This window comes from Pseudophryne corroboree, chromosome 3, assembly GCF_028390025.1.
Source record: "Pseudophryne corroboree isolate aPseCor3 chromosome 3, aPseCor3.hap2, whole genome shotgun sequence".
NCBI lineage: Eukaryota > Metazoa > Chordata > Amphibia > Anura > Myobatrachidae > Pseudophryne > Pseudophryne corroboree.
Genome location: NC_086446.1, coordinates 179,191,182 through 179,211,689, shown reverse-complemented (window position 1 = coordinate 179,211,689; position 20,508 = coordinate 179,191,182). Strand labels below are relative to the sequence as shown.

General features: G+C 45.8%; 1 protein-coding gene across 1 annotated transcript in view; it reads right to left on the bottom strand.

Moving 5' to 3' along the window:
- CHUK (component of inhibitor of nuclear factor kappa B kinase complex) overlaps positions 1 to 20,508 on the bottom strand; it is a 100,994-nt gene that overhangs the window by 39,720 nt on the left and 40,766 nt on the right. The window contains exons 6-7 of the mRNA XM_063958644.1: positions 2,670 to 2,759; positions 108 to 232 (exon numbers count right to left, since the gene is read on the bottom strand). Of these exons, the coding sequence (XP_063814714.1) occupies positions 108 to 232; positions 2,670 to 2,759 (215 nt within the window). The remainder of the gene's footprint in view (positions 1 to 107; positions 233 to 2,669; positions 2,760 to 20,508) is intronic.

Genomic DNA, 20,508 nt, shown 5'->3' with positions numbered 1-20,508 from the left:
ACCCCCAGGCAGCAGAACAGTTAAGGCCATCAGAGTAGAGCTCACAATTGTGGAGAGAGAGGTTACTTGCAGCATAGAACGATACAAGGCCATGGCAGAGTACTTACCAGGTGAACGGCTGCATGTTATGTAGGAATGGTCTGAAGCCAGATATGCACTCGAAAACCATGGTACCAAAACTCCAGTAATCCACAGTTGAGGTGTACGGCTTGTTTTCAAACAGCTCTGGAGCCTTTGGTTAAACCAAACACATACAAAAATGACAACACAATTGAGACAATATAAAATAAAATACAGATGTGTCCTCATACACCTAGCCTCAGTATGATATGTGATGTCTGCTGCGAGTGAGCTGCCTGGTCCTGTTTGACTCCTAGGGGTAAATTTACTAAGATGGGAGTTCTATTTAAGATGGGATGTTGCCCATAGCAACCAATCAGATTCCAGGTATTATCTTCTAGAAGGTGCTAGATAAATGAGAAGTAGAATCTGATTGGTTGCTATGGACAACATCCCATCTTAAATATAACTCCCATCTTAGTAAATTTACCCCCTAGTGTGTAGGGTGTCTTTTCACCTGAAAATGAGTCTTAGCCGCAATATTGTGTGACTAGAACGCACCAGGAGACTTCACGGATTAATACGATATGCAACACTTGTATATCTGTGTGCAATGGAGTCTGTATACGGAGCACAACAGGAAATGGCCACGTCCACTACACAGTTGCACTTCGTGTACAGACAGACTCCATCACATACAGAAATGCAAGTGTCACAAATCAAATTATTTAGCATAGTCTCCAAGGTTATTGATCGGGCGAAAGCTGGGTCGCTGTTCTAATGCTGCTGCTAAAAACACAGGACTAGTCAATCCTGTATGAAACAAATAGTATTATATATATATATATATATATATATATATATATATATATATATATATATATATATATATATATATATATATATATATACACACATACACAGAAATCAGTCCTTTGCGCTATAATCCTTGGAAATCCAGATTAATGACCAATTGCGCTTCAATCCCCTCCGTGCCACCGGAGTAAAGTAGAAACTGGTAAACAAATTGGAGAGCGCAAATGAGTAATAAAAAGTATATAGTTTTACTTATAAAAACTGTTTACATACATTTCAGTTTAAAACAAACGGCATGTGTGGAATACTGCAACTCAGCCACTGCATCCGTACTGCAGACTTCTCTCAGGGCCCGCTCTGGTTACGGTCACTGACGTCACAACGTCCAAGCCACGCCCTACGCGTTTCATCCAATCAGGGACGTCCCTGATTGGACGAAACGCGTAGGGCGTGGCTTGGACGTTGTGACGTCAGTGACCGTAACCAGAGCGGGCCCTGAGAGAAGTCTGCAGTACGGATGCAGTGGCTGAGTTGCAGTATTCCACACATGCCGTTTGTTTTAAACTGAAATGTATGTAAACAGTTTTTATAAGTAAAACTATATACTTTTTATTACTCATTTGCGCTCTCCAATTTGTTTACCAATGTATGTATGTATATATATATACACACACACTGTGTGTGTGTGTGTGTGTGTGTGTGTGTGTGTGTGTGTGTGTGTGTGTATATATATATATATATATATATATATATATATATATATATACACACACACACACTATCAATAGCAGTGCTGATGTGTGAATGATACTATATAGAAATGGATAGGATGAAGATATTTAATAAAAACAATTCATGTAGCAAAAATTAAAAACAACAATTTCATCAACTTAAGCTGTCTATCTGAAAGTGTCCATTCCTTTAGAAAGTTACTGGACTACAATTGGGTGTAGGTATCTGTATTTAAGGGCTGATAGCACAGTCCAATTTTTTACTTTAACGCACAGGCGTCACTGGAGGAAAAGTCCCATGCAAAGTTCCTTGAGATGGAGGTTGGAGATGGATTCCTACACCCAATTGTAGTCCAGTAACTTTCTAAAGGAACGGACACTTTCAAAATAGACAGCTTAAGTCGTTGAAATTGTTGTTTTTAATTATTGCTGCATGAATTGTTTTTATTAAATGTTTGAATATCTTCATCCTATCCATCTCTATATAGTATCATTCACACATCAGCGCTGCTAATGATATTGTATATTTTTACATACCTAGCCTAAGGACAACATATGAACATGAATTTGTTCTGGAGACTGTATATAGTAACTACAGATGAATGTTTTTGGAATTACTCTATGTTCGAATTTCAAAACAGCATCTCAATGGCTATTCGGCTCATGTGTTTTGGATAGTCAATTAGAAAATCCGAACTTGCGCTAGTTTGGTGAAAAGAACAGAGTGAATCTGAAGCACTCATGTCTAATAGCAACCCTTCACTAATTTTATAACTGAAGACAATGTAATAAACTGAACAGAATTAGCAAAGTGTCTGACAAGATGGCAGTATTCTACATCTGGGAAACTACTTGTACTAAAATACATAAAATACCAATCATGTCATGTTCGGATATTCACGGGAATCATCTACTAGCAAATAAATGCTAATTTACTTACATTATGAAAATCCTAGAAATAGGAAAGAAATACCTTCTAAATACAGGGTCGATTATCTCAACATAGCATTTATAGGTTGCCAAATTAATGAGGAATTAAAAGAATAGCGAGGGAATACAAACCAGGTATTGCAGGGTTCCTACAAATGATGTACATAAGCTTCCCTGATCAAGGTCCTTGGCATATCCCAAGTCTATAATTTTGTGTACAGTCTTGAAGGGGAATAAAAAAAAAAAATAAGTCAGATGACCGTTCCAAAACAGCTTTTTTTTTTTTTTTAACATGTTTTTATTAGACATAACACAAATTTACAGAATACAATTAACAATGATTGTGAAAAATAAAAAGAGGAAACAATATCCACACAAGTACAATAAATCTAAACGCAGAACATATTTTCATAGCCAGCATGTGGGACAGTGCAAACTGTACTCTTAAACCATACAGACACTTTTTTTTTTTTTTTTAAGCAAAGTTTTCTTGATTGACGCATAACAAATATATAATCACAAAAGCATATTCAATGTGAATACAGTATAACACACACCATGAGCAATTATCTAATATAGAAGATTAATTTAGCAGCATGTCACACAATGGGATCTTCCAAGAAAGACTGATAGAATGGCGTGAAGCCAGATCCATGTCCACTACTTTCCTTCCATTCATGGTTTAGAAAAAAAAATATTTCACCACAACTTAGATCAAGCCAATTATAATTGAGGGAAAATCGGGGTGGAGGTGGGTGTGTCTTGCTCATATACAGGCATCTCATACCATAGCGTATTCCTGAAACGCTTTCAAACCTGCTCCTTAGGTGACTGGGAGAGGGTAGCTATGTAACTTTCCCATATCTCAAAATATCTTTCCGTAAACCTCTCCTTCTATAACGAGGCCTCCAACCATTCCATTCTAAAGACATGAAAGTTTTCCTTAAAAAAGAGAAAACAGAGGGGCCATGGGTTGTATCCACACTTGACGGATAAATTTTTTCGCTAAAGCTGATATGTCTATTAACCCCCTGTACTACTCGAGTGCCTTCAGGTAAGATACCAAATACTGCCCAACTGGAAGTTAATGGTAGGCAATTTACTAGATGACGGTTAACATAACCCCATATCAGAGTCCATAATTTCCTTATTACTGGACACGCCCATAAACAGTGCATTAATTCAGCCCTTTGAGATCCGCACCTAGGGCATGAATGATCTTCTGTCATCCCCATCCTTATCCTCATATCTATGCAGAGGTGACATGAAATATGTTAGAAAATAGTTCTACATAAGACGCTGCAGAGATTAGCATGATGGATGTCTCAAATGTTCATAATAGCCTTTTTGTGTTTAAGGATGGGAAGTGGTCTCTCCATTGTGCCAATCAAATTTCCTGTGTATCATAATGAAAAGGCGAGAAGGACTGAATAATGTATCGTGATTGCTCTACAAGAAGGATTCTCCGTCATCAACATGTCCTCTAAAGAATTTAATCATCTGGAGAGAGCACTCTAGAGAGGCTAGCCATACAATGTTGGGCCTGTAAATAAGCTTAAGGAAAGGTCGAAGTATTGGATATTGCTGCACCCCCTGTGTAAATGACAATGGCTTCCCATCACACAATTCATAAATTCTTGAACCCTAGTAATTTCCTGCCTGTCCCATGAAGTAAAAAGGATAACCTGTAGTGCAATTTTGAAAATTTGGGTTATGTAATAAAGGAAGAAACAGGGATGCATATGGGTTCAAGGAGTGCTTGTGGAGTAGAATATGCCACTTTATGAGTAAACAAAAATAATGGATTAGCTTGAACAGATACCGGTATCTCTCCATCATGTAGATGCAGAAAGGAGGTTAAACTAATGCCATTCAAGAAAGTCTCCAGTGTTATGTTGGCATACGTATTTTTGTAGTGAAGCCAATCTCACAGATAGCGAAGGTGGGCAGCGTAACTATACTCACTGATACCACCATTGGGTCTACTCTACTGAAGCTTTACAAGGCCAATTCTAGCGCTCTTACCATTACAAATAAAAAAGTGAGAATTATCCTCTCAATCTCCACAGTAACTCATCTAGACAATAAAATACTGTACGGAGAGACTGGAGAGGGTAAAGAATTCTTAGGAATAATATAATTTTCACCAAGTTTGCCCAACATACTGGAAGTATAAGAGGTAAAGATGCCACCACGTCTCTGCATCTTCCCTGATGCTATGCACAACACTGTTCACGTTCAGGACACTTAGATTATTTAGATTTCTGGGAAGTTGGACCCCTAAATATGTAATTGGATTTAGTCGCCCATCCAATGGGAGTCTCCCTAAACTATGCTGTATATGCATATCCTTGTAGTGCAGGTAGACATCTCAAAATGAACCTTGAAACCGGACATTGATCCATATTCTCTAATACGCGCCATCAGTGGTCCAAGAGATATCCTCGGGTCAGATACAAATAAAAAACATCATCCGCAAAGGCAGACATGTTCACTACCTCTGTAAATGATGACCAATTTTGCGAGATTCTGAGCATGGGATCCAGAACCAAATTGAAGAGCAAAGGTGAAAGGACAACCCTGTCTTGTTCATCTGGACATCACAAGGCCTTCTACCACAGACCCATTAATAGTGAAGTGGTAGGAAGGGTATATTTTGATGAAAGCTTGGTTGAAATCCCTGTCTAATATTTCATAAAGTTAAGAGCCAAGATACCATATCAAACACCTTTGTGGCATCAAGGCTCAAACTCATGCTCGAGGAATCAGGTTGAAGATTAGCCACCATCACCCCCGCAATGGTCATACAAATGCCTTTTAAAAATAGTTCCTAGCTCTAGCAAAGCCCAATTAGTGGTCCTTAAGTATACAGATGAACTACTTATCAATATCAACTGTATGTGCAATTTATCACCCTCCAACTATCACTCTGAACACTATTGCAACCCATTTGCAGAAAGGAAAATATGTAAGATCAAGTTTCCATCCATAATCAGGATCACAAAGATCTTCATTGGCACAATTGTGAGTTCACCTTCTTATCACTCCTAACAAATCCTGCCTGTGTAACCTGGACAATAGGCACTGTATTTCCATGTTTTTGACGCATTTACAATTTTTATTTCTCCTTCAGTTACTTGTAGGTTTATCTGAGGTATCCACAAACGTCTTCATGCACATGCCTAACCTATATTATTTTGTCTTTACACACTTGCAAATCCAGTCGGAATTACCTCTGCTTTTTGCTTACCCTCTCATTTCTAACACCGCCTTAACTTCAATTTCTGCAACTAAATAGCCTGTCACTAAAACCCTCCAACACTCCTTGTCTGCCTGTCCTTTTCTCTGTTGCCTGCTCCCACCACTTTCCGATCCTCCCTGTTTGACTCACTCGTCTCTCCTATTCCCTCTTTCCTGCCCTGAACAAGCTACTTCCCTATACAATGCATCCCTTACCTCTGCTCTTGACTCTGTCGCCCCACCAACCACTATTCACCCTTGCAGATAGACCCCTCAACCTTGGCACACCAAATGCACCAGATATCTGCACATACTGCTGAGCGACAGTGGAGGAAATCACGCTCTAAGGCCAGCTTTCTCTACTACAAATTTATGCTATCAGAGCCGACCATAGGCATAGGCAAACTAGGCAATTGCCTAAGGCATTTGATATGCCTAGGGGCTTCATCAGCTTCTGCTGATTAAAATGATATGCGACATGCCTATATTCTATATGTAGCATTTAAGTCTCACACAGTATATTGGCATGCTGCATATCAGTTTAATCAGCAGAAGTTGCTTGTGCATCCTAGCCACATAGCAATGCAAATAAGATGCATTTTTATAAAAAAAAAAAAAAAGTGGCAGACGTTAGCATTGATGCAAGATTTGTGAGGACACATCTGTATCCAAGCAGAGGCAGAGGTCACAGTGTTAGTAGCAGTGTGAGTGCTGTGTGCATGTGAATGGGTTGGTTGTGCAGTAGTGTTCAGAATATGTGTAAGGAGCATTGTGTGTGTCATGTAAAAATAAGAATTTACTTACCGATAATTCTATTTCTCGTAGTCCGTAGTGGATGCTGGGAACTCCGTAAGGACCATGGGGAATAGCGGCTCCGCAGGAGACTGGGCACAAAAGTAAAAGCTTTAGGACTACCTGGTGTGCACTGGCTCCTCCCCCTATGACCCTCCTCCAAGCCTCAGTTAGGATACTGTGCCCGGATGAGCATACACAATAAGGAAGGATTTTGAATCCCGGGTAAGACTCATACCAGCCACACCAATCACACCGTACAACCTGTGATCTGAACCCAGTTAACAGCATGATAACAGAGGAGCCTCTGAAAAGATGGCTCACAACAATAATAACCCGATTTTTGTAACAATAACTATGTACAAGTATTGCAGACAATCCGCACTTGGGATGGGCGCCCAGCATCCACTACGGACTACGAGAAATAGAATTATCGGTAAGTAAATTCTTATTTTCTCTGACGTCCTAGTGGATGCTGGGAACTCCGTAAGGACCATGGGGATTATACCAAAGCTCCCAAACGGGCGGGAGAGTGCGGATGACTCTGCAGCACCGAATGAGAGAACTCCAGGTCCTCCTCAGCCAGGGTATCAAATTTGTAGAATTTAGCAAACGTGTTTGCCCCTGACCAAGTAGCTGCTCGGCAAAGTTGTAAAGCCGAGACCCCTCGGGCAGCCGCCCAAGATGAGCCCACCTTCCTTGTGGAATGGGCTTTTACAGATTTTGGCTGTGGCAGGCCTGCCACAGAATGTGCAAGCTGAATTGTACTACAAATCCAACGAGCAATAGTCTGCTTAGAAGCAGGAGCACCCAGCTTGTTGGGTGCATACAGGATAAACAGCGAGTCAGATTTTCTGACTCCAGCCGTCATGGAAACATATTTTCAGGGCCCTGACTACGTCCAGCAACTTGGAGTCCTCCAAGTCCCTAGTAGCCGCAGGTACCACAATAGGCTGGTTCAAGTGAAACACTGAAACCACCTTAGGGAGAAATTGAGGACGAGTCCTCAATTCCGCCCTGTCTGAATGGAAGATCAGATAAGGGCTTTTACAGGATAAAGCCCGCCAATTCTGACACGCGCCTGGCCGAGGCCAGGGCCAACAACATGACCACTTTCCATGTGAGATATTTTAACTCCACAGATTCAAGTGGTTCAAACCAATGTGACTTTAGGAACCCCAAAACTACATTGAGATCCCAAGGTGCCACTGGAGGCTGTATATGCAGTACCCCTTTTACAAACGTCTGAACTTCAGGAACTGAAGCTAGTTATTTCTGGAAGAAAATTGACAGGGCCGAAATTTGAACCTTAATGGACCCCAATTTTAGGCCCATAGACACTCCTGTTTACAGGAAATGCAGGAATCGACCTAGTTGAAAATTCCTCCATCGGGGCCTTACTGGCCTCGCACCCCGCAACATATTTTCGCCAAATGCGGTGATAATGCTTTGCGGTTATATCCTTCCTGGCTTGATCAGGGTAGGGATGACTTCATCCGGAATGCCTTTTTCCTTCAGGATCCGGCGTTCAACCGCCCTGCCGTCAAACGCAGCCGCGGTAAGTCTTGGAATAGACAGGGTCCTTGCTGGAGCAGGTCCCTTCTTAGAGGTAGAGGCCACGGGTCCTCCGTGAGCATCTCTTGAAGTTCCGGGTACCAAGTCCTTCTTGGCCAATCCGGAGCCACAAGTATAGTTCTTACTCCCCTCCGTCTTATAATTCTCAGTACTTTTGGTATGAGAGGAAGAGGAGGGCACACATACACTGACTGGTACACCCACGGTGTTACCAGAGCGTCCACAGCTATTGCCTGAGGGTCCCTTGACCTGGCGCAATACCTGTCCAATTTTTTGTTTAGGCGGGACGCCATCATGTCCACCTTTGGTTTTTCCCAATGGTTTACAATCATGTGGAAGACTTCTGGGTGAAGTCCCCACTCTCCCGGGTGGAAGTCGTGCCTGCTGAGGAAGTCTGCTTCCCAGTTGTCCACTCCCGGAATGAACATGTCACGATCCGGGTATCTGGACGCCATTACTTACCCTTCAGATGCCTCCTAAGGCTGGCTCAGCGTTCCAGGACCGGATCCCGCTGTTCCTGAGTTTCCACATGCAGAATGTCAGAGTGGTGATTTCATCAGCCGCGGCCTCCGCTGTGCCCGCGTGGTTAAATGTGCGCTTGTCAGTCTGGCGTCTCCTGTCTCCTGTGGCCGGCGTCGCCATTACGGTTTCAATTCTCACATGGATTACAAACCAAACTTCCCTCCAAGTGTCTGCATGGGCGCAGCCATCTTGGATTTTGTCATCTGATCATTTCCACCAATCTGCTGTCTGTATTGTTGATTTGCATAATTGCCTAGCCAACCCCTTCCTTGCTGCAGGTATAAGTAAGCTGTGCCTGAGCAAGGAAGGCGTCAGTGCTTTGGTTGTCTAACCTAGTTCCAGTTTGTCTCTCTCCTGTGGTTGTCTTCCAGGTTCCAGCTCCTGTCTCCAGACTTCTGCTATAGAGACCCGCACCAGCATTCCATCTGCGGTGTAGCCTGACTCTCCGATCCATTCTGGACTCACCTGTTTCCAGTTATCAATCACCTGCTTCCAGCCCAGCTTCCAGCAGTGTACAGCTTCTCTTAAAGGGCCGGTGTCCTTTCTGCAGTTTACCACTCTCTACCGGTATTATTATTTCACCGCTCTCAAACTCCAAACTTCATTATCAATCACCTGCTTCCAGCCCAGCTTCCAGCAGTGTACAGCTTCTCTTAAAGGGCCGGTGTCCTTTCTGCAGTTTACCACTCTCCACCGGTATTATTTCACCGCTCTCAAACTCCAAACTTCATTATTATTTCATCGCTCTCAAGTTCGTTTATTATTTAACTGGTTCCAGCCAGTATCCACTCCGTACCAACAACAGTCTGGTTCCAGCCAGTATCCACAGCAGCCGTTTTATCTTCAGCAGCCCAGCCTTTCCTGGAACACCAGCTGGTACGATCCTGGGTTCTCTCCATTGCTACAGTCAGGCCTGGTAAGGACTTTCCAACTAGAAGATTATAAGAACTGTCTCACACTACCAGTGCCTGTGGCCCTTGCCACCCTGTAGTACCCAGGAATTGTATTTATCCTCTGTTGACTTTTAGGTTTCCTTTACTGCTGCTGTGTTACGGAGTTTTGTCATAATAAACATCATTGACTTTTATCCTGGTTGTCGTGGTCACGCCTTCGGGCAGTTATTCTACATGTTACTTACATGTCTAGGGGTCTGATACAACCTCCCAGGTTCCGTTACATCTCAGCCCCTACAACCGAGGCTGCCTCCCGTCAGCTCAGGCCCTCAGTTGTGACAGTAAGCACTGACCTAATGAATCCAGCCGGAGACCAGGATCAAGCGACCAGGCCGATGCAAGAACTGGCAGCCCGACTTGAACATCAGGAGGCTGCACAGGGCCACATCATCCGCTGTCTCCAGGATCTCTCTACACGGCTGGATGGGATTCAAACGACCCTCCGTGGACCTGGCACGTCCACTACAGTGACACCAGCTGTAACCCCACCCACCTTACCCATTTCCAGTCCACATCTTCATCTTCCAACGCCAGCAAAATTTGATGGATCTCCAAGGTTCTGCAGGGGATTTCTCAATCAATGTGAAATCCACTTTGAGCTTCTGCCTGGCAATTTCTTCAGTGACCGTACCAAAATTGCCTATATCATCTCCCTTCTCAGTGGCTCAGCCCTTGACTGGGCATCACCTTTATGGGAGAAGTCTGATCCCCTGCTATCCTCCTATACTGACTTTGTAGCTACATTCAGGCGCATCTTCGACGAGCCAGGTCGGATAACATCTGCTTCATCTGAGATTCTCCGTTTACGCCAGGGAACACGTACTGTGGGACAGTATCTTATACAGTTTAAAATCCTGGCATCCGAACTGGCATGGAATGACGAGGCCCTGTATGCTGCATTCTGGCATGGCTTATCAGAACGCATCAAGGATGAGTTAGCTACCAGAGAGACTTGCCCTCTAAGTTGGATGAGCTAATTTCTCTTTGCACGAAGGTTGATCTACGTTTCAGAGAGAGAGAGCAACCGAGCGAGGAAGATCATCTACTCCTAAATCTTCTGCTCCTCCTCGTCAACCATCTCCATCCAAGGATGAGCCTATGCAAATTAGTCGTTCCCGTCTATCTCCCGCTGAGCGCCGAAGACGTCTCTCCGAGTCTCTCTGTCTCTACTGTGCAGCTCCGTCGCACACTATCAATGCCTGTCCCAAACGTCCGGTAAACTCCAGATCCTAGCTCGCCAAGGAGAGGGCCGGCTAGGAGTAATGATCTCCTCTCCATCTCCTCATGACTGTAACCTCCCAGTGTCGCTCCAAATTGCTCAACGTTACAGGAACGTCATTGCCCTCCTTGATTCCGGAGCAGCTGGGAATTTCATAACCGAAGCTTATGTTAAACGGTGGTCCCTACCCACCGAGAGACTGTCCTCGTCCATCTCTTTGACTGCCGTGGATGGCAGCAAGATTTTTGACGCAGTCATTTCCTTAAGGACTCTTCCAGTTCGTCTGAGAGTGGGAGTTCTTCATTCTGAGTATATTTCGTTTTTAGTGATTCCAAGAGCCACACATCCAGTGGTTTTAGGCCTTCCATGGCTCCGTCTCCACAACCCATCAATTGACTGGACGACTACGCAAATACTGGCATGGGGTCCCTCCTGTGCTGAGACTTGTTTAGCCAAAGTTCTTCCTGTTTGTTCTTCCTTCCCCAGGTCATCTGATGTTCCGCCTCCTCCATATCAAGACTTCACGGCCGTGTTCAGTAAAGCCTCTGCTGATATCCTTCCTCCTCATAGAGAATGGGACTGCCCAATCGACCTCATTCCAGGGAAGGTTCCACCGCGAGGCCGAACTTATCCGTTGTCTCTGCCTGAGACACACTCCATGGAAGAGTACATCAAAGAGAACCTGGCGAAGGGTTTCATCCGACCATCTTCTTCTCCAGCCGGTGCAGGCTTCTTCTTCGTTAAGAAGAAAGACGGTGGTCTGCGTCCGTGCATCGACTACAGAGGTCTGAACGACATTACCGTCAAGAACCGATACCCTTTACCCCTGATTACCGAGCTCTTTGATAGAGTTAGTGGTGCAACCATTTTCACAAAGCTGGACTTGAGGGGTGCCTACAATCTCATCCGAATCCGTGAGGGTGACGAGTGGAAGACCGCCTTTAACACCCGTGACGGACATTATGAGTACCTCGTCATGCCCTTCGGATTGAGCAACGCTCCAGCAGTCTTCCAGCACTTCGTGAATGAGATTTTCAGGGACATCTTGTACCGCCATGTCGTGGTTTATCTAGACGACATCCTCATCTTTGCTAATAATCTCGAAGATCATCGTTTCTGGGTAAAAGAGGTTCTTTCCCGTCTCCGTGTCAATCACCTCTATTGTAAATTGGAGAAGTGTGTGTTTGAAGTTAAAACCATTCCGTTTCTAGGTTACATTGTGTCCGGTTCCGGACTAGAGATGGATCCTGAGAAACTCCAAGCAATCCAGAATTGGCCTATACCCTTAAGCCTCAAAGGGGTCCAGAGGTTCTTAGGGTTCGCCAATTATTATAGAAAATTTATACGAGACTTTTCCACCATTGTGGCGCCTATCACTGCATTAACCAAGAAAGGTGCTAATCCGTCCAAGTGGTCCGAGGAAGCTACACAGGCCTTTCACCTTCTGAAGCAACGGTTCATCTCTGCACCAGTTCTGAAACAGCCCGACACCGACTCTCCTTTTATCTTAGAGGTAGATGCCTCCTCCGTTGGAGTAGGAGCAGTGTTATCCCAGAGGGCCAAAGATGGACATCTACATCCTTGCAGTTTCTTCTCCCGGAAGTTCTCCCCAGCTGAGCACAACTATGCCATTGGCGATCAGGAGTTGCTAGCCATCAAGCTCGCTCTGGAGGAGTGGAGATACCTGTTGGAGGGAGCTTCCCACTCAATCACCATACTTACCGACCACAAAAATCGTTTATATCTCAAAGGCGCACAATGTCTGAATCCTCGTCAGGCCAGATGGGCACTTTTCTTCTCCAGGTTTGACTTTAAACTCCAGTTCTGTCCGGGTTCTCAGAATCGTAAGGCCGATGCCCTTTCCCGCTCATGGGAGCAAGAAGATGAGTCCGAGTCTGCAGACAAGCATCCTATTATTAATCCGTTGGCATTCTCCACGGTAGGGATGGACTCTACGCCTCCACCAGGGAAAAGTTTTGTTAAGCCAGTTCTAAGGAAGAAGCTCATGCATTGGGCCCATGCTTCCCGTTTTGCTGGACATACAGGCATTCAGAAAACCCTTGAATTTATTTCTAGGTCCTACTGGTGGCCAACTCTGAAGAAGGACGTTATGGAATTTATTGCCTCCTGCCCAAAGTGTGCCCAACACAAAGTCTCCCGCCAGTCGCCTGCGGGGCAACTGGTTCCATTATCTGTTCCCCGTCGACCTTGGACCCATTTGTCGATGGACTTTGTTTCCGATCTACCTATCTGCAACAAGTTTAATACCATCTGGGTGGTAGTTGACCGGTTCACCAAGATGGCACATTTCATCCCTCTCACCGGTCTTCCGTCAGCTTCCAAGTTGGCTCAAGTGTTTATACAAGAGATCTTCCGACTTCACGGTCTTCCTGAAGAGATCATCTCGGATCGTGGAGTACAATTTGTAGCCAAATTTTGGCGAAGTTTGTGTCAAGCCCTCCAAGTCAAGTTAAAGTTTTCCACGGCTTACCATCCTCAGACCAATGGTCAAACCGAGAGGGTGAATCAGGACTTGGAGGCCTTCCTCCGTATATAGGTGTCTTCCTCTCAAGATGACTGGGTTCAACTCCTTCCTTGGGCCGAGTTCAGCCACAACAATCAATACCATTCCTCATCTTCTTCTACACCATTCTTCATTAATTATGGATTCCACCCTAAAGTCCCAGAATTCCAACCGCTTCCCGCAACTTCTGTTCCAGCAGTGGATGTCACCTTGCGTCAGTTTTCAAATAACTGGAGGAACGTCCGCGCAGCCCTGCTTAAAGCCTCATTCAGGTATAAGAAGTTTGCCGATAGGAAGCGTAGAGCGGTTCCTGCTCTCAAGGTAAGTGATCGTGTGTGGCTGTCCACGAAGAATTTGAGGTTGAGAGTTCCCAGCATGAAATTTGCACCTCGCTACATCGGACCCTTCAAGATTGAACAAGTCATCAATCCTGTTGCCTACAGGTTACAGTTACCATCCTTCTTGAAAATACCCGGGACATTTCATGTTTCTTTGTTGAAACCGCTGATCCTGAATCGGTTTCATTCCGCACTTCCTCCAGCTCCCAAAGTTCAGACTCAACGGGGAGTCGAGTACGAGGTGGCCAAGATTTTGGACTCGTTTCCGTTACGGTCAGTTACAATACCTCATTGACTGGAAGGGCTATGGTCCTGAAGAACGCTCTTGGACCAATGCCTCAGACATCCATGCTCCTGCCTTGGTCCGAAATTTCCACGCAAAGTTTCCTTTAAAGCCTAAGAAGTGTCCTGGGGCCACTCCTAAAGGGGGGGGTGCTGTCACGATCCGGATATCTGGACGCCATTACATACCCTTCAGATGCCTCCTAAGGCTGGCTCGGCGTTCCAGGACCGGATCCCGCTGTTCCTGAGTTTCCACATGCAGAATGTTAGAGTGGTGATTTCATCAGCCGCGGCCTCCGCTGTGCCCGCGTGGTTAAATGTGCGCTTGTCAGTCTGGCGTCTCCTGTCTCCTGTGGCCGGCGTCGCCATTACCGTTTCAATTCTCACATGGATTACAAACCAAACTTCCCTCCAAGTGTCTGCATGGGCGCAGCCATCTTGGATATTGTCATCTGATCATTTCCACCAATCTGCTGTCTGTATTGTTGATTTGCATAATTGCCTAGCCAACCCCTTCCTTGCTGCAGGTATAAGTAAGCTGTGCCTGAGCAAGGAAGGCGTCAGTGCTTTGGTTGTCTAACCTAGTTCCAGTTTGTCTCTCTCCTGTGGTTGTCTTCCAGGTTCCAGCTCCTGTCTCTAGACTTCTGCTATAGAGACCCGCACCAGCATTCCATCTGCGGTGTAGCCTGACTCTCCGATCCATTCTGGACTCACCTGTTTCCAGTTATCAATCACCTGCTTCCAGCCCAGCTTCCAGCAGTGTACAGCTTCTCTTAAAGGGCCGGTGTCCTTTCTGCAGTTTACCACTCTCCACCGGTATTATTATTTCACCGCTCTCAAACTCCAAACTTCATTATCAATCACCTGCTTCCAGCCCAGCTTCCAGCAGTGTACAGCTTCTCTTAAAGGGCCGGTGTCCTTTCTGCAGTTTACCACTCTCCACCGGTATTATTTCACTGCTCTCAAACTCCATTATTATTTCATCGCTCTCAAGTTCGTTTATTATTTAACTGGTTCCAGCCAGTATCCACTCCGTACCAACAACAGTCTGGTTCCAGCCAGTATCCACAGCAGCCGTTTTATCTTCAGCAGCCCAGCCTTTCCTGGAACACCAGCTGCTACGATCCTGGGTTCTCTCCATTGCTACAGTCAGGACTGGTAAGGACTTTCCAACTAGAAGATTATAAGAACTGTCTCACACTACCAGTGCCTGTGGCCCTTGCCACCCTGTAGTACCCAGGAATTGTATTTATCCTCTGTTGACTTTTAGGTTTCCTTTACTGCTGCTGTGTTACGGAGTTTTGTCATAATAAACATCATTGACTTTTATCCTGGTTGTCGTGGTCACGCCTTCGGGCAGTTATTCTACATGTTACTTACATGTCTAGGGGTCTGATACAACCTCCCAGGTTCCGTTACATCTCAGCCCCTACAACTGAGGCTGCCTCCCGTCAGCTCAGGCCCTCAGTTGTGACAGAACACTGCTGACAGTGCTATCACATGATTTTCCGCCCAGCGAAAAATCCTTGCAGCTTCTGCCATTGCCCTCCTGCTTCTTGTGCCGCCCTGTCTGTTTACGTGGGCGACTGCCGTGATGTTGTCCGACTGGATCAGCACCGGCTGACCTTGAAGCAGAGGTCTTGCTTGGCTTAGGGGATTGTAAATGGCCCTTAGCTCCAAAATATTTATGTGAAGTGATGTCTCCAGGCTTGACCACAAGCCCTGGAAATTTCTTCCCTGTGTGACTGCTCTCCAGCCTCGCAGGCTGGCATCCGTGGTCACCAGGACCCAGTCCTGAATGCCGAATCTGCGGCCCTCTAGAAGATGAGCACTCTGCAACCACCACAGGAGAGACACCCTTGTCTTTGGTGACAGGGTTATCCGCTGATGCATCTGAAGATGCGATCCGGACCATTTGTCCAGCAGGTCCCACTGGAAAGTTCTTGCGTGGAATCTGCCGAATGGAATTGCTTCGTAGGAAGCCACCATTTTTCCCAGGACCCTTGTGCACTGATGCACTGACACTTGGCCTGGTTTTAGGAGGTTTCTGACTAGTTCGGATAACTCCCTGGCTTTCTCCTCCGGGAGAAATCACCTTTTTCTGGACTGTGTCCAGGATCATCCCTAGGAATAGAAGGCGTGTCGTCAGGATCAGCTGCGATTTTGGAATATTGAGAATCCAACCGTGCTACCGCAGCACTATCTGAGATAGTGCTACCCCGACTTCCAACTGTTCCCTGGATCTTGCCCTTATCAGGAGATCGTCCAAGTAAGGGATAACTAAAAACTCCCTTCTTTCGAAGGAGTATCATCATTTCGGCCATTACCTTGGTAAAGACCCGTGGTGCCGTGGACAATCCATACGGCAGCGTCTGAAACGGATAGTGACAGTTCTGTACCACAAACCTGAGGTACCCTTGGAGAAGGGTAAATTGGGACATGTAGGTAAGCATCTTTGATGTCCAGAGAGACCATATAGTCCCCTTCTTCCAGGTTTGCAATCACTGCTCTGAGTGACTCCATCTTGAATTTGAACCTTTGTATGTAAGTGTTCAAGGATTTTAGATTTAAAATTGGTCTCACCGAGCCGTCCGGCTTAGGTACCACCAATAGTGTGGAATAGTACCCCTTTCCCTGTTGCAGGAGGGGTACCTTGATTATCACCTGCTGGGAATACAGCTTGTGAATGGCTTCCAAAACTGCCTCCCTGTCAGAGGGAGACGTCGGTAAAGCAGACTTTATGAAACGGCGAGGGGAAGACGTCTCAAATTTCTTGAGACGGGCCCCCACCGTGCCTGAGACCGCTTGTAAAGCCCCAGCGTCATGCTGAGGACTTTGCGGAGGCGGGAGAGGGCTTTTGTGGGAATTGGCTGTTTGCTGCAGCCCTTATTCCTCTCCCTCTGCCACGGGGCAGAAATGAGGCGCCTTTTGCCCGCTTTATGGGGCCGAAAGGACTGCGCCTGATAATACGGCGTCTTCTTAGGTTGAGAAGCTACCTGGGGTAAAAATGTGGATTTTCCAGCCGTTGCCGTGGCCACCAGGTCTGTTAGACCTACCCCAAATAACTCTTCCCTTTTATAAGGCGATACTTCCATATGCCTTTTGGGATCAGCATCACCTGACCACTGTCTTGTCCATAACCTTCTTCTGGCAGAAATGGACAGCGCACTTACTCTTGATGCCAGTCGGCAAATATCCCTCTGTGCATCACGCATATATAGAAATGCATCTTTTAAATGCTCTATAGTTAGTAATATACTGTCCCTATCTAGGGTATCAATATTGTCAGTCAGGGAATCTGACCAAGCCACCCCAGCACTGCACATCCAGGCTGAGGCGATTGCTGGTCGCAGTATCACACCCGTGTGAGTGTATATACATTTTAGGATATTTTACTGCTTTCTGTCAGTAGGTTCCTTAAGGGCGGCCGTATCCGGGGACGGTAGTGCCACCTGTTTAGACAAGCGTGTGAGCGCTTTATTCACCCTAAAGGGTGTTTCCCAACGTGCCCTATCCTCTGGCGGGAAGGGGTATGATGCCAATAACTTTTTTATCGGGGGAAACCCATGCATCATCACACACTTCATTTAATTCCTCAGATGCAGGAAAAACTACAGGCAGTTTTTTCTCACCCAACATAATACCCTTTTTAGTGGTACTGGTATTATCAGAAAATGTGTAAAAACATTTTCCATAGCCTCAATCATGTAACGTGTGGCCCTACTGGAAGTCACATTCGTCTCTTAATCGTCGACACTGGAGTCAGTATCCGTGTCGGCGTCTGTATCTGCCATCTGCGGTAACGGGCGTTTTAGAGCCCCAGATGGCTTTTGAGACACCTGGACAGGCACAGACTGAGTCGCCGGCCGTCTCATGTCATCAATCTTTTGTAAAGAGCTGACACTGTCACATAATTCCTTCCATAAGCTCATCCACTCAGGTGTCGACTCCCTAGGGGGTGACATCTCTGTTACAGGCAATTGCTCCGCCTCCACCTCATTTTCCTCCTCATACATGTCGACACAACGTACCGACACACAGCACACACACACACACAGGGAATGCTCTGATAGAGGACAGGACCCCACTAGCCCTTTGGGGAGACAGAGGGAGAGTTTGCCAGCACACACCAGAGCGCTATATATATATATATATATATATATATATATATATATATATATATATATATATATATATATATATATATATATACATATACATATACACACACACACACACACACACACACACAGGGATAACCTTATATAAGTGTTTTTCCCCTTATAGCTGCTGTATTGTTATACTGCGCCTAATTAGTGCCCCCCTCTCTTTTTTAACCCCTTTCTGTAGTGTAGTAACTGCAGGGGAGAGCCAGGGAGCTTCCCTCCAACGGAGCTGTGAGAGAAAATGGCGCCAGTGTGCTGAGGAGATAGGCTCCGCCCCCTTCTCGGCGGCCTTTTCTCCCGTTTTTCTGTGGAATCTGGCAGGGGTTAAAATACACCCATATAGCCCTGGGGGTTATATGTGGTGTATTTATGCCAGCCAAGGTGTTTTACATTGCTGCTCAGGGCGCCCCCCCCTAGCGCCCTGCACCCTCAGTGACCGGAGTGTGAAATGTGCCTGAGTAACAATGGCGCACAGCTGCAGTGCTGTGCGCTACCTTGTTGAAGACTGATGTCTTCTGCCGCCGATTTTTCCGGACCTTTTCTTGCTTCTGGCTCTGTAAGGGGGCCGGCGGCGCGGCTCCGGGACCGAGCTCCGAGGCTGGGCCTGTGTTCGGTCCCTCTGGAGCTAATGGTGTCCAGTAGCCTAAGAAGCCCAATCCACTCTGCACGCAGGTGAGCTCGCTTCTTCTCCCCTTAGTCCCTCGATGCAGTGAGCCTGTTGCCAGCAGGTCTCACTGAAAATAAAAAACCTAAAACTAAACTTTTCACTAAGAAGCTCAGGAGAGCCCCTAGTGTGCACCCTTCTCGGCCGGGCACAAAAATCTAACTGAGGCTTGGAGGAGGGTCATAGGGGGAGGAGCCAGTGCACACCAGGTAGTCCTAAAGCTTTTACTTTTGTGCCCAGTCTCCTGCGGAGCCGCTATTCCCCATGGTCCTTACGGAGTTCCCAGCATCCACTAGGACGTCAGAGAAAATGCATTAATAATGTGCAACATATGTGTAAAGGGCCACTATGTGTGTCATTATGTGTATAAGGGCATTAATAATGTGCGGCATATGTGTAACAGGGTACTACTGTGTGTGTGTGTCATTATGTGTACAGGGGCACTAATAATGTGCAGCAAATGTGTAGGGGGCACTGTGTGTGTCATTATGTGTATAAGGGTATTAATAACGTGCGGCATATGTGTAAGGGACATTATGTGTAAAAAGGTTGTCATAATGTGTAAGGTGCATTATGTTTATAAGGACATTAATGTGTCTCATATGTTTAAGGGGCATTACTGTGTGGAATTGTGTATAAATGCATTACTAATGTGTGGCATTATGTGTATAAGGTGCTCTACTATGTGGCGTTGCAAATAGAAAGGGCACTACTGTGTCGTCTAATGTGAATAAAGAGCAATAAGGTGTGGTGTAATGTGAATAAGGAGCAATTCAGTCTGATGTAATGTGAATAAGGGGCTCTACTGTGAGGAGTAACGTTTATAAGGTAAAGTGATACTACTGTGGGATGTAATATGAATTATGGACACTATCGCAAGATAAAATGTGAATAAAGTTGCAGTACTGTGTGGCATAATTGGAATTGGGGTTACTATTGTGTGGCCATGTCCCTTCCCAGCAAGAAGATGCCCCTTTTTGGGCTGTGCGTCAAATGTGCGAACTGTTCCTATTTAAAATATAGGGGGTACAAGGACTGCTATGGGTGAGGGGTGATGGTGCTGGGAAAGAGGTGCAAGGTCAGAGGCAGAACCAGCGGTGGTGCTAGGGGGCACCAGCCAAAATCTTGCCTAGGGCATCATATTGGTTAGGGCCGGCTCTGTATGCGATCATCCTACTTTGCTGCCCTTACCCTCTCTAAACAAGCTTACTTCAAAAACCTCATCTCCTCCTAATCCTCAAACCCCCGGCGCCTCTATGCCACTGTCAACTTGCTCCTCTGCCCACCCCCTCCTGAACCTCAACTCTCCTCTTCACTTTCTGCTCTCGACTTTGCCACCTACTTCACATCCAAAATTGACTCCATTCGTCAGGACATAACATCTGACCAGAACCTGAGCAACCCTCCTCCCTTTCCCGACCGCCCCTCTCCTTCCCTCCTACCAACTCGGACATCTTTCTTCCCTGTATTTGGAGAGGAAGTCACGGTCCTCACCCCCCTCCACCTCCCCACTTGACCCTATTCCCTCCCGCCTTCTCCGCTTGCTCTCTTCTGCCTGTTCCCATCTACTCAAACTCTCATCAGGCACTGATCCTTCCGCTTTCAAGCATGCACTTGTCTCCCCTATTCTTAAAAAGCCTACCCTTTATCCAAACAAACAATCTCTCCAACTACCGACCAATCTCTCTCCTCCCTT